The sequence below is a fragment of the Sinocyclocheilus grahami genome, unplaced genomic scaffold, assembly GCF_001515645.1.
Source record: "Sinocyclocheilus grahami isolate Dianchi unplaced genomic scaffold, SAMN03320097.WGS_v1.1 scaffold3.1, whole genome shotgun sequence".
Classification (NCBI taxonomy): Eukaryota; Metazoa; Chordata; class Actinopteri; order Cypriniformes; family Cyprinidae; genus Sinocyclocheilus; species Sinocyclocheilus grahami.
In genome coordinates this window covers 454,414-467,464 of record NW_015505182.1, presented here as the reverse complement: position 1 = coordinate 467,464, position 13,051 = coordinate 454,414, and the positions used below count along the sequence as shown (strand labels likewise).

General features: G+C 36.2%; 1 protein-coding gene across 2 annotated transcripts in view; it reads left to right on the top strand.

Annotated features, from left to right (window-relative positions):
- The window catches only part of pik3c2b (phosphatidylinositol-4-phosphate 3-kinase, catalytic subunit type 2 beta), a 56,708-nt gene that overhangs the window by 19,490 nt on the left and 24,167 nt on the right, over window positions 1-13,051 (top strand). For both annotated transcript variants that reach the window (XM_016241184.1, XM_016241107.1), the window contains exons 6-14: window positions 1,488-1,599; window positions 2,242-2,321; window positions 2,445-2,508; window positions 3,152-3,298; window positions 3,658-3,691; window positions 4,433-4,628; window positions 8,077-8,199; window positions 8,664-8,831; window positions 10,359-10,470. In XM_016241184.1, the coding sequence (XP_016096670.1) occupies window positions 1,488-1,599; window positions 2,242-2,321; window positions 2,445-2,508; window positions 3,152-3,298; window positions 3,658-3,691; window positions 4,433-4,628; window positions 8,077-8,199; window positions 8,664-8,831; window positions 10,359-10,470 (1,036 nt within the window). The remainder of the gene's footprint in view (window positions 1-1,487; window positions 1,600-2,241; window positions 2,322-2,444; window positions 2,509-3,151; window positions 3,299-3,657; window positions 3,692-4,432; window positions 4,629-8,076; window positions 8,200-8,663; window positions 8,832-10,358; window positions 10,471-13,051) is intronic.

Here is a 13,051-nt window from a genome sequence, read left to right as displayed (position 1 = left end):
ACTATTATTCATTATGTAGCCTAAACATGGCTTTATACTTCAGTCATGTTCTAATATCCGTGTAAAATCCTTCACATGTGCAAAAATGTTTATTGTTTGGGCGCTGCACGCTGATTTTACAGAGGACCTTTTCAAATAAACAGTGTTACTTATGTTTGGTTGACTGCATTTTAGTTTGATGATGAATGGCTGAAATGTCAGGCAACGCTAGAACTAATGTTGTCTGTGTGTATGTGAGGCGCCTGTGCGATCAGATGGATTCAATCAAATAAAGATATAAAGAAAAGAAATTAAATGCATTAAGAGTGTCACAAAAACGAGCGTAGCCTATACTTGTTGCACAGTTTTTTCCCCCCTTTTGTTAATCTTTTAATTATATTATAGCCTATTATATATTTTGTGTGATCCTATTGATTTGATTCCTTTTATAAAATTAATTTCTGTTTTTCTCCTTTCACAGAAGCGCTGCAGGTGCATGATGCGACGATTGAATCCTCACAGTCGTTTATGCTGCTATTCGTGCATATAAAGCTAAAGCCCTGTACAAAACAACACCAAAAAAAGACATTCTAATCTTACTGATTAACGATCGACTAATGAGCTTCGTTTGACGGTCAGGAATATAAAAATGAACAAAATGCTGTCAATCTACAATTCTCCACCGTATTTACTATGCTGTGCGCAACTTCAGGTAACTCAACAACTTGTGTACACGAGCTGAGACCAGACGTGAGATTTGATCGTAGCCACCGCTCACGTCCATATTGATAAATTCCAAATTTTGCGTTGAAACGACCGTACGCTCAATTTTCTGTCGTACGTTCGTTTCGTAAATGAGGCCCACTGTGTGTATGACTGTAAAATACATAAGCATCAGTTTCAGAACAATAACATACTCATAGAAGCCTTTTCTGGGTGCTGTGACAATGAAACAATAAACCACAATGTCAACGGTACAGTTGAAAACATGCTTGAGTATGAAGCTAGTGGAATAATTTCAGTTTTTGTACAATTGTTGTAGTGCATTTGGAAGAATGGTTTGTGGGTTTTAAATTGTTTTTGTGTCTTTGTGCTTTTGTCTTGTTTTAGACTTTTAGTTTGTGCTCTTTGTGTTCCCCTTGTTATCTCCTAATTGTTTTCACCTGTTTCTTGTTAGTCTATTACCCTCTGTGTATTTAAGCCCTTGTGTTTCAAGTTTTCTTTGTCAGTTCTTGGCCATTGTTGGATGTATCATTCGAGTGCCTAGTTTTGGATTATTTTATTTTATTTATAAGTCATCTGCAATTGAAAACTGCTCTGCTTCTTAGTTTGCTTATGTTACAGTGTCCTTGCTGAATGAAAGTATTAATTAATTTCCTAAATAAATATATATAAATAAATACAAATCTTACTGACCCCAAACTTTTCAATGGTAGTTTATATGTATATAAATAAATTATGAACCAGTATATCTCAAGTTTGCTTTTGCCTCTTTTCTTTCTGCTAAGCAACCAAACTCTGGTGGGCTTCGAGTACATCCAGCAGTGTCTGAAGTTTGACTGGGACATTCAACTCATTCTTACCAAACGGAGTTCTGTCAACATGGAGCTTGCCCGAACGGTAAGACCAAAGCTGACAGCAGATGGATTAGTGACCCAACAACATGTTTTCCTCTTACTGAACAGTTGAAACTCCAGGAAACACCTGTAGGAAACATTTTTAGACTTCTTAACACCAACAAAACCTTCAGTTACAGCTTTGAAATAATGTAATCAAAATGAATGTCAGTCATTTTAAAAATGTAGACCACATTGCACTAGGTCAAACTCATTTGGAAATGTCAAAAACCATTAATTTTTAAAATCTCACATCTGTGCTACCTTCATTTAGATTACAATGCATGAAATATGTTTGGTATGTGACCATACTACAAGGTAATACTTAAACATAATACAGTATTTTGAAGAATGCTGGTAACCAATGCTGGGTCCCTTTCAACGTCCATAGTATGAACAACAATTACTGTGGAAGTCTGCAGGACCTGTAACTGTTTGTTCTTTTAAGTATCATATTTTGTGTTCCACAGAAGAAGAAAGTGCATACAGGTTTGGAATGCCATCACATTATGTTTGGGTGAACTATGTCTTTAGAGTTTCTTCCTGGAACCATAGACTCCCACAGGGAACCATTTGAGAACTTGTCAGTGTAGATTCTAAAGGTGTTTTCATTTTTAAATGTTTGCATTATGTTGTTGTTAAACAGACAGAGGATGATGATACTCCATCCACCATGAACCACAGTATTCTACTGCAAGAGAGGCCAATCAAACAGACTGTGACCAGGTGAGAGCAATCAAGAGGAGGTTCGGAATTTTAGGCTGTAATATGTTGATGTATATGAATATGTAGTAGAGAGGTTGCAACATTCACGGTGTTTGACGACTCTTATTCTTGTTTGTGTGACAGAGAGGCACTGACTCTTCTCCTGGATACCTTTCACAATGAGGCTGAGTCTTTCCTTTTATCAGAGGTAAACTTGTTACAGACATTGCTTATCTGAAAATTCTTTGATAATGTGTTTAATATGCTCAATCCAAATCATGGTTGTTATAGTTAACTAAAACTAAAACTATTAAAAAATGGGTTCTATTGTTTGAAATAATAAAACTTTTATTTAAAAAAATTGTTTGTTTGGTTTAACTACTAAAAAAATGACTAAAACTGAAATAAAAATTAATAAATTGTATAGACAAAAAATGGAAAAAAAGACAAAAACACAATAAAAATATATTTAAAAAGTACTTTCAAAATACTAAAGCTATAATAGCATCTCAGTGATTCTAACATAACACTGATTCAAATTGGGAAAACAATTGCAAGTTTCCTGACCACTCCCCCTGTCTGCCATTGGTCAGAAAATTAGATAGCCATGCCCCCACACCCATGACATTGGTTGATTCATTGTTGCTGGTCAGAATAATAAACAACGTTTTGATAGTAATTAAAATGTGTATACTTTTTAATTACAAAAAATTAAAGATTCAATGGTTTATTTGTGATGGCTATTAAGCTAGGCTAGCATTAATTGTCAAAAAATGCATTTAAACAAAAACCTTTATCCTTTTGTTTCAGTATTTTTTTTTTCCCCTCAATGTCTTTTCTGTCATTTGTAGGTTGAGTTGCCGTTGCATGTGGAGCGGTTAGTGCAGTCTGTGAAGGCCTTGTGTACTTCTCTAGCAGCTGTTGAAACACCTGACATCACTGCTGCCTTAAACCAGCTGCCAGCTTGCCCATGCAGACTACAGCCTAAAGTGCAGAAGGTGGTACCTTTGAACACTTACTTAGTCACAAACATTACAAAGGAAATGTTTTAGAAATCTGAAGTACTGTTCACACTGCTGTGTTGGCTACTCTCGTGTGAGCACAGCCACAGTGCTGCAAACATGCAGCTTTTGCTGCTTCTAGTTCCTCAAATGAGTAGACAGAAAATTCTCTACTTTGCTTAAACCGCTAACCTTTGAAACTGCAAGAAATATCTGCTAGAAACACCTATGGATTTTTATTTTTATTTTTATTTTTTTTTACTAGTTTCATTTTCACTTTAGACATAGTTTAGCATGACTCTGTCTCTGGTATTCATGCTTAAGTGTATGTATGTTTCTTTGTTCATTTTTTTTAGGATGTCAGTGTCTTGGCGAAGAGAGAAAACAGAGGTATGGTGCTGAAGCATACACTACCAGTGAAACATTTAGCCTTTATAAACCTAACCTTTATATATTATTAATTTTTGGTCACTACATAATTCTCAAAAATCATAACTTCTGTTCACATAAATTCCATTTGTGTTATTTTATCGTTTTGATGACTATACTTCAAAAACTGGTCATAGTTTTGATGAAAAACTTTTGTAGTTAAGTTTTAAATCCCATGAGGATTTGGCTACATTTCAAATGCCCTTTACAAATATATTTGATTTTTCCATCCTTGTTCCATACTCAAACTTAATGTTAATCTATGAAAATCCATCTTAAACGCATCAAATTTAAAACTATATTGTCAAAGATGCAAGTCAGTCAACTCAAGTGTGTCCAAACTTGACTGGTAGTTTTTGACTCTTCCTGGGGTAAGACGGTTGAGGATATGTTCAAGTGTGTCTTGTTTGTTGGAAGAGTGTTTATGTAGCATCCTGCTACGAGGAAGTCTGTGATCTCAAATAGGCATAAACAGGAAGGATGCAGCCTTGTGCAGAACACATGCAACTAATGTCCTTCTGTCAGCTTTAACATTTGAATTCGTACTACTGCTCCATCCAGCGTTCTGTGAACATAAAATGTATAAGATATGAAAAAGCTTAATGTAAGGGATAATGTACAGTCAGAATCTAGCATTCTAAAAAGTCTTGGCATCAGAATTTGTATGTAAACAATAGAACCAATTTTTTTTTCACCTTACAGCGGCAATTGTGGAGAAGTTGACTGCAGCCATCTTGGATCTTGTGGAGCTGTACTGCAGCACTTTCAATGCTAATTTCCACACCATGCCACACAGCAGCAGATCCACAGCCCCCATTCAGGAAGCTGGCATGGTCACCAACGTGCTTTCCTTCAGCGTTTACGCAGCTCATCGTATCCCTATCACATGGGCTGCCAGGTAGTGCTATATATCTTGTTTTGGTTTCATCACCTTGGGAAATCAATTTAAATTTTTTAAATATTAAATCGATTTTTAAAGAAATTAATGATTTTTGTTCAGCAAAGGTGTGATCAAAAGTGAAACATAATTTTACAAAAAATTTCTATTTCAAATAAATGCTGTTCTTTTGAACTTTCGGTTCAAGAATAATCAAAAAAAAAAAAAAATCAGTTTCCACAAAAATATAGAGGCTGCTGGAAACTCAGCTTTGGCATCCCAGCAGCAAATTACATTTTAAAATGTATTCAAATGAAAGTTATTTAAAATTAATAATATTTCACAATATTAAGGTTCTTACTATATTTTTGATCCAATAAATACTGCCTTGGTGGGTATAAAGATGTTCAAATACATTTTGACGACCCCAAACATTTTAACAGTAGTGTTTACTGTAATACTACATTGTTTGTTGTCAGCTGTGCATTGTGTTCATGTAGCATAAAGTAATGTGGGTGTTGCTAAAAACAATGGAACATGGAAGAATATTACTACAACTCATTGGCTACTGTCAATCTTTATAAGATTGCCTTTGTAGGAAAACATATGAAAAGTGGGTTGTTTTGACAGTTTGAACGAGTTCAGATTTGCACTAGTGAGCGTTCTCGTTTGTTTTGCAAATGCAAACAGATTAGCAATCCGGAATGACAGGTTTTTAACAAGTCTTTTCATGATATCATATTACATGCTGTGATTCCTGCGAACCAAAAAATTAAAGTAAAATATAATATAAAAAATATAAAAAAAATTAAGGCAGATAAAAAAAAGTTTCTAAAGTGCCATATGTATTAATCGGAAAAATAATTCTTGCTTTGCTTTGGGTTAAGTAGCCCTTTTTTGTATTTGTACAGGAAGTGCTGCTTTCCCATCAGATAGCATACCAGATTGCATGCTCCATCTGTTGATCACTTTCATGATCTCATTTGCTTAGGATAAGAAAATCTACTAAATATCATTAATGTAGATCAAAAAACCAGACTGTTGCATTTTTAGATGGAATTCTGTGGAAATGATATAGGAAAAGTTGACTATTCTGGAAGAAGAGATGCAGCTGTTCACCAGCTGTCCACATTGCTGGTCCCCTTCGGTAATCCAGCAGGATTATTTGGCATTACGATCTACAGAGAGGGATCTTGAGAATGGCACTCCCTCTTTTTTCATTCTTCTTTACCCTCTATCCTAAGCCAGAACTGTGGCGACCGCTCCCACCAGCATGGAGACAGATGCTAGCCAACCCTAAATGTCACTACATCTCGCCCAGTCGTTCAGTGATAAAATAATAGAGCCCCTTCCCCTCCCCCACACAGCACAGGAATGGTTTCTCCCTCCCACTGACCTGAACTAGTGCTCTTTGTCTCCCTCTTAAACTGATGCTGATTGTGAAACAAGCCATCACAAAGAAACATGTATGGGAACTCAGCATAGCCTTTGACCTCTGGAGGCCAGGCGGAGGGAAGTCTGGGTACCAGGCACCTGTGCAGTGGTGATGGAGGGGTTTACATTCTCTTGCATCCCATCTGCTTTAGGCAATTAGAGTCAATCAGATGGGCTGATCTCGGATCAGTGTGAAAAGGCAATTTTAAACATGAATATGGTTAAATGATTTTTAGGAGACTATAACCATGGTGGTTTTTCCTCTGCAGTGTTTTTGTGGATCCTCAGATCAGTATTAGGATTAGTAACATTGGTATTTCAATCACGTGTTTTTCTTTCCTATCTGGTATTCCATTTAGCTTGGGAATGTTTTTCCTTCTATTTAAATGGGCCTCGGGAGAGTTCATTTCCCATTTAGGAGTCTCTATAAGTGCTTGAATTGAAGTTGAATGATGTGGGAGAACATCGGATGATGTTGGGATTAGGAGAAAGAAGTTGGGAGAATGTGGCAGGGTTTCCACAGCCATTAAATTAGCTAGTAAACCCAAATCTATTAGCATGTCTGTTTAGTAAAAACTTGATTGTAAAGCATTTATGCATGTTGTTCTGCAAGACCCTTCCAATCTCCCTGTTCTCTATTTTGTTTACTGCAAGATGATGGTTTTACTTGGTAAGCTTTGTTAAATACTTGTTTAATAAGATATTGCCAGAAAAAGGGTTTATAATATATTTTAAACATCTTGTACGTTTTATTTTTATTTTGTTTTATATAATTTTATTTTTTATTTTATTTTTGTGCAACTTTGTAATTGGTAGAAAATTAACTCCACACAACACAGCTCTTTCCTTAATCTCAACTACCTACCTAAAGCATAAAAGCTATGCCAGTCACATGGAACTCTGGATTTGTCATGGTCAAAAAAAGTCACACAGTAATGGCAAAAATATGTCACTAAATTTAATGCAGACATGAACTCGTTTTTTATGCTGCTCTCCTAAATCATGCACACTATTCGCATTTTCTCAGTCAGTGCTTTAAGATGATTCATTTGAAATTTAAAAGGATTAATTAACTCAAAAATGAAAGTACTGTCATATATTCACTGAATGACCTTCTTCTGTAAAACACTAATGGAAAATTTTGTTTAAAAAAAGTGCTTGGACATGTAATTGCCGTTAAAGGGAACTGGAGCTTTTAAAGGGTTACTCCACCCCAAAATGAAAATTCTGTCATTAATTGCTCACCCTCATGTCCTTCCAAACCCGTAAGACCTCCGTTCATCTTCGGAACACAAATTAAGATATTTTTTATCCTTTATGGAGAGCTCTCTGACCCTCCCATAGACATCAATGTAAGTAACACGATCAACATCCAGAAACGTAGCAAGGAGATCAGTAAAATAATCCATGTGACATCAGTGGTTCAACCGTAATTTTACGAAGCTACGAGAATACTTTTTGTACGCAAAGACTTTTACTTTTGTCCGTGTGGTGCAGCTGACACAGAACAGCATACACTGTTTGTGTTCAGTGGATACTCTCCAAAATGTCGCTACTGTGATGCGGAGGAGACGAATTGTTGAATAAAGTCGTTATTTTTGTTTTCTTTGCGTACCAAACGTATTCTCGTAGCTTCGTAAAATTATGGTTGAACCCCTGATGTCACATGGATTATTTTTCTGATCTCCTTGCTACTTTTCTGGACGTTGATCGTGTTACTTACATTGCTGTCTAAATCTTGACAATGCAGCATTCACTGGAGGTCTTTGAAGTAGTGATGTCTGTCCTCTTGAAGAATCAGTTTGTTTAGTGCATAAAACTAGAATGAAATAATTCCCACATCTGACTCATGGAGTCTCTGAGTTTAGCTCAATTTGGTCACAATGCTTATCAGGTTAGAAGCAGTTCCCTGGAAAGGAAGGTTTTCAGTGATTTAATGTCCCAAATATCTTGGCTTCCGTTAGGTGTAAATTGCTGCCATTTGATGATCTCACCCTCTTTGTCTTTCTCTCTTTTTCACATAACCCATCTACAGCTATGAAAATTTCTTCCTGTCCTGTTCTCTCACCCATGGCGGAGTGGAGCTTTGTGCCCCCCAGCACACCAGTAAACAGTCGGTCAGCAAATATCTCTTCCACCTGGTGGTGTGGGACCAGAGGTGAGCCTGACGCCAATCCACACACACTACACAGTCCCATAGATACTATCGCTGAGGTTTGTCGACAATAAATGGCCTAGTGTTTGAATACGTTAGATCTAAGCTTGTTTACCAAGTGTTTCAGACGTCATATTTGAAAATAGCACATCCAGCTCAGCTTCCTGTGGCTGTTTTTGTACTCGCCGCCTTATTGTAGAGTTTTGGTATTTTTCAGGGATATTTTAGTGGACAGTTGTCACTTTTTTTTTTTTTTTTCCCCATCCTGGTGAATATATTTAGTCTCATGCATGTAGGTGTGAGTTTATACTATTATAACTCCCAAGTGTAGGTGTTTAAAAATAAAATTTTGCATTTGTTGTTGTTCTTAGTTTTGAGAAAATGTATCCTTTATGGAAGCATTATTTCAAAAACATGTTTCAAATTGGTATTATACTAATTTAAATTTTGTCTTTTTCAAAATGCAGAGTTTGCTTCCCCATCCAGATCAATCAGTTACCGAGGGAGTCACAGCTGACTGTGACGCTATATGCCACGTCTCTACCGCCCCCTGGAGGTGCGGAGGAAAAGAGCAAGCAGAAACGCAGCATTGAGGCTTTGGGTTGGGTCACCATGCCCTTATTCAACTTCAGACAGTAAGCATGGATATGTCTTTTTTAAATTGCTGGCAGACTTTCTCATTTTGTGCATTTTTGTCATTAATGATAATACCATGAGTGCATATTATACTGGAGGGCATGAAAACAGGCTCTTTAAGCACTAGAGTTCTGCTGATACTCACCTCCTACAGCAAACCAGTTGTGGTGATCAGAACAGGCTGACGTCTGCAAGTCTAGTGCAGCCTACAAACACCACAAACACGCAAATTAGTGCAATTTTTAAAAATGTGCACCAGTTCCAGAAGTGGCATATTGAAAAGCTGATTGATATATATCTAAAGCTGTGTAAATACAGAAGTAAAATGAATTTGAAGACCCACTGAACAAACATTTCATAGTCAAATGCACATCTAAGTCCACCTAAATAAATATATGTAATATATCATACTTGAAACTTTTCTTCCTTTTGACTTCCATCTTCATGGAAGTTTGATCTGTCACAAAAAAAAAAAAAGCAGAGATTACGTAAGTTATTGATTTTGTATAATTCTTAGGAAGGCTGACATGTTTGTTTACAGGATCCATAAAAAAATGACTAGCAAAAATATAGTGCTGTCAAATGATTAATCACGATAATCGCATCCAAAATAAATGTTTTTGTGTACATAACATCTGTGTGTACTGTGTATTATGTATATATAAATACACACACATACAGTATATATTTTGAAGATATTTACATGTATTTGCATGTATATATTTATATTCATAAAATCTATATTATATGTACAATTTTTCTTAAATATACATGCTTGTGTCTATTTATATATACAGTGGGGAAAAAAAGTATTTAGTCAGCCACCAATTGTGCAAGTTCTCCCACTTAAAAAGATGAGAGAGGCCTGTAATTTTCATCATAGGTATACCTCAACTATGAGAGACAAAATGAGAAAAAAAATCCAGAAAATCACATTGTAGGATTTTTAAAGATTTTATTTGCAAATTATGGTGGAAAATAAGTATTTGGTCAATAACAATTTCATCTCAATACTTTGTTATATACCCTTTGTTGTGCAATGACAGAGGTCATGACAGATTACAGGTCTGTGAGAGCCAGAACTCTTGCTTGTTTGTAGGTGACCAAATACTTATTTTACCGAGGAATTTACCAATTAAGTCTTTAAAAATCCTACAGTGTGATTTTCTGGATTTTTTTTTCTCATTTTGTCTCTCATAGTTGAGGTATACCTATGATGAAAATTACAGGCCTCTCTCATCTTTTTAAGTGGGAGAACTTGCACAATTGGTGGCTGACTAAATACTTTTTTGCCCCACTGTACATAATAAACATACACAGTATACACACACATATATTATATAAACAAAATCTTTATTTTGGATGTGATTAATCACAATTAATCGTTTGACAGCACTACAAAAATATTTACCTTTGCTTGAAAGATAAAGACATAAATATACTGAGGTCAAGTATCTAATTGTCCGTATTCTGCATCCATAAGTGGGTGGTAGGTGTTTTCTGACCCTGTTTTCCCTCTTTCTTAGTGTTCTGACGTGTGGGAGGAAGCTGCTGGGTTTCTGGCCTTCAACCCCCGGCAGTGGAAACGCTCGCTCTAGTACGCCCAACTTCAGCCAGCCAGACAGCGTCATCCTTCAGGTTCGGACTTTTGCTCAATCCAAAGTGTAATCATGTAGTAAACTGTTTCCCGCTTGTCCTACTTTATACTCTTAACTCTGACTCACTCACGTTCTCCGTAAACTTTCGTTTACTCACAACACACTCCTCTTCGATACACTTATTTTTCTCCTTCTCCTCCTATAATGTGGTTGATCTGTCTTTTATCCAGAAGGTTGCCTTGTGCCAAGCAGGCCCTTAACAGGTCTTAAAGGGTTAGTTCACCCAAAAATGAAAATTAGCCCATGAATTACTCACCTTCAAGTAGGGCTGGGTGATATGGCCAAAAAAATTATTACGATAGTTTTTTTTTTCATATCAGTCGATATCGATAATTATCACAATAAATGTGAAATCTTTATTTCTTTCAAGTTTAAAGCCAGATTTTTGCTCCAAAGTGAAAGTTGTAGAAACTAATTAATTTTCCTTAACAAAATAAATATCTAAATAAAAAAGATATATTTTCTTAGTTTCTGCATGTTCTAATGACTGATATTGTTTCAAATCAAGAAACAGGTTTGGGTTGCCTGATAATATTAATAATAATAATATCACTTTTTTGTCTCTTAGAAATGCACATTTGATAGTAGCTTGAGTTAGGATGCAGAATTTTGTTCATTATCAAAATCAGTAGCATCTGAAAAAATTGTAGCAACCTTCGTTCCGCTTTTGGCGCATAAACATTATATCGAACATTTATCGAACTCTTCATATCGTTTTATCAAGAAATTATATTGCGATAATTATTGTTATCGAATTATCACCCAGCCCTACCTTCAAGGCATCCTAGGTGTATATGACTTTCTTCTTTCAGACGAATCCAGTTGGAGTTATATTAAAAATTGACTTTGATCTTCCAAGCTGTTTAATGGCAGTCAGCGGGTGTTGCAGTTCATAAGTCCAAAAGAAGTTAAATAAAGCGCATTCATCCATAATAAAAATGTGCCTCACACGGATCCGGGGGGTGAACAAAGTCCTCCTGTAGCGAATCGATGCGTTTTTGTAAGAAAAAGAAACATTTTTAAACGTAATAATCACTTGAATCTAGCTTGCGCTCACTGTTGTACACGGAAGCAGCTCCGGGCGGATAACGTACGAGGTCAGCGTTGCACATGTGCTGCTCAGAAGTGAAGAACGCGGAAGAGCAGGGGAGAGATCAAAACAAAACAACGGTCACTTATTAGAAGTACAATATGAGGATTTGTAAAGAAGAATATCGGAGGATTTCGATATAAGCCAAGAGGAGACTGGTTTTCCTTTGGTAAAGTAAGGAAACTTTGCTTCCTTCGCTTCTATAAACAGATGTTGGTTTTCACGAAACTCACCGGCGCATGCGCAACGCCGACCTCATACGTCATCCGCCCGGAGCTGCTTCCGTGTACAACTGTTGACGCAAACTAGATTAAAGTGATTATTACGTTTTGAATATGGATATTTTTCTTACAAAAATGCATCGATTCGCTACAGGAAGCCTATGTTCACCCCCGGGAGCCGTGTGAGACACTTTTTATTATGGATGCATGTGCTTTATTTCACTTCTTTTGGACTGATGAACTGCAACACCCGCTGACTGCCATTAAACAGCTTGGAAGATCAAAGTCAATTTTTAATATTACTCCGATTGGATTCATCTGAAAGAAGGAAGTCATATACGCATAGGATGGCTTGAGGATGAGTTAATAATGGGCTAATTTTCATTTTTGGGTGAACTATCCCTTTAAGGATGAGACTTCCTGTTTAAAACAAACCCATCATCTCACAATCATCTTTTTTTTCTTACATTTATGCATATACACCCACTAAAGTTAACTATTGAGAACATATGCATAGCTAACAGGTTTAAGGTGTTCAAGCAGTATATTTTTAAAGGCATGTCTAGTTAGATTATATGTAAAAGAGTATAATGAAGGTATAGGTGTAATGGAGCTTTTCTCCTTGGCTCGTAACTTCAGCAGTAATAGGGTCAGGCCAGTGTGCAAATGGAAATGTAGGAAGGAACTGTCCCACTACTTGCAAAATGTCCTAAAAGTAGGTCAGGCTGCACCGCAGAGAGAGAGACGGATACATACAGAATTTTCACTTTCATATGCATCTAAACAGCCCCAGGCAAAATAAGCATAGGAAACAGTTTGACAACACAAAACTACATAATTTATTCTGATTTTGTTGCTGCAAAAGGACATCAGCCCTTCTGTATAAGATAATAACTAGCAACATAGTACTTGTTTTGGGCATTTATTTGAAATGGAAATGTTTTGTAACATTATAAATGTCTTTACAGTCACTTCTGATCATTTTAATGCATTCTTTTTGAATAAAAGTATTAATTTCTCAAAATGTTAACTGAACCCAAACCTTTGAACAGGGAACGGTACCTCTGTATTTGACCTTTTACTGTATTTCTCTGTGTACACATTACCATTCAGAAGTATGGGGGATGTTTATAAATATATAATATTCTTATTACTCCATGCATATCACATTTTATTTATAGCACACTGGTCAAGTAAGCAACGCGTTTCAGGGGTTTGTAGGATCACAGAATTTGCTTCTCCACTGTGAA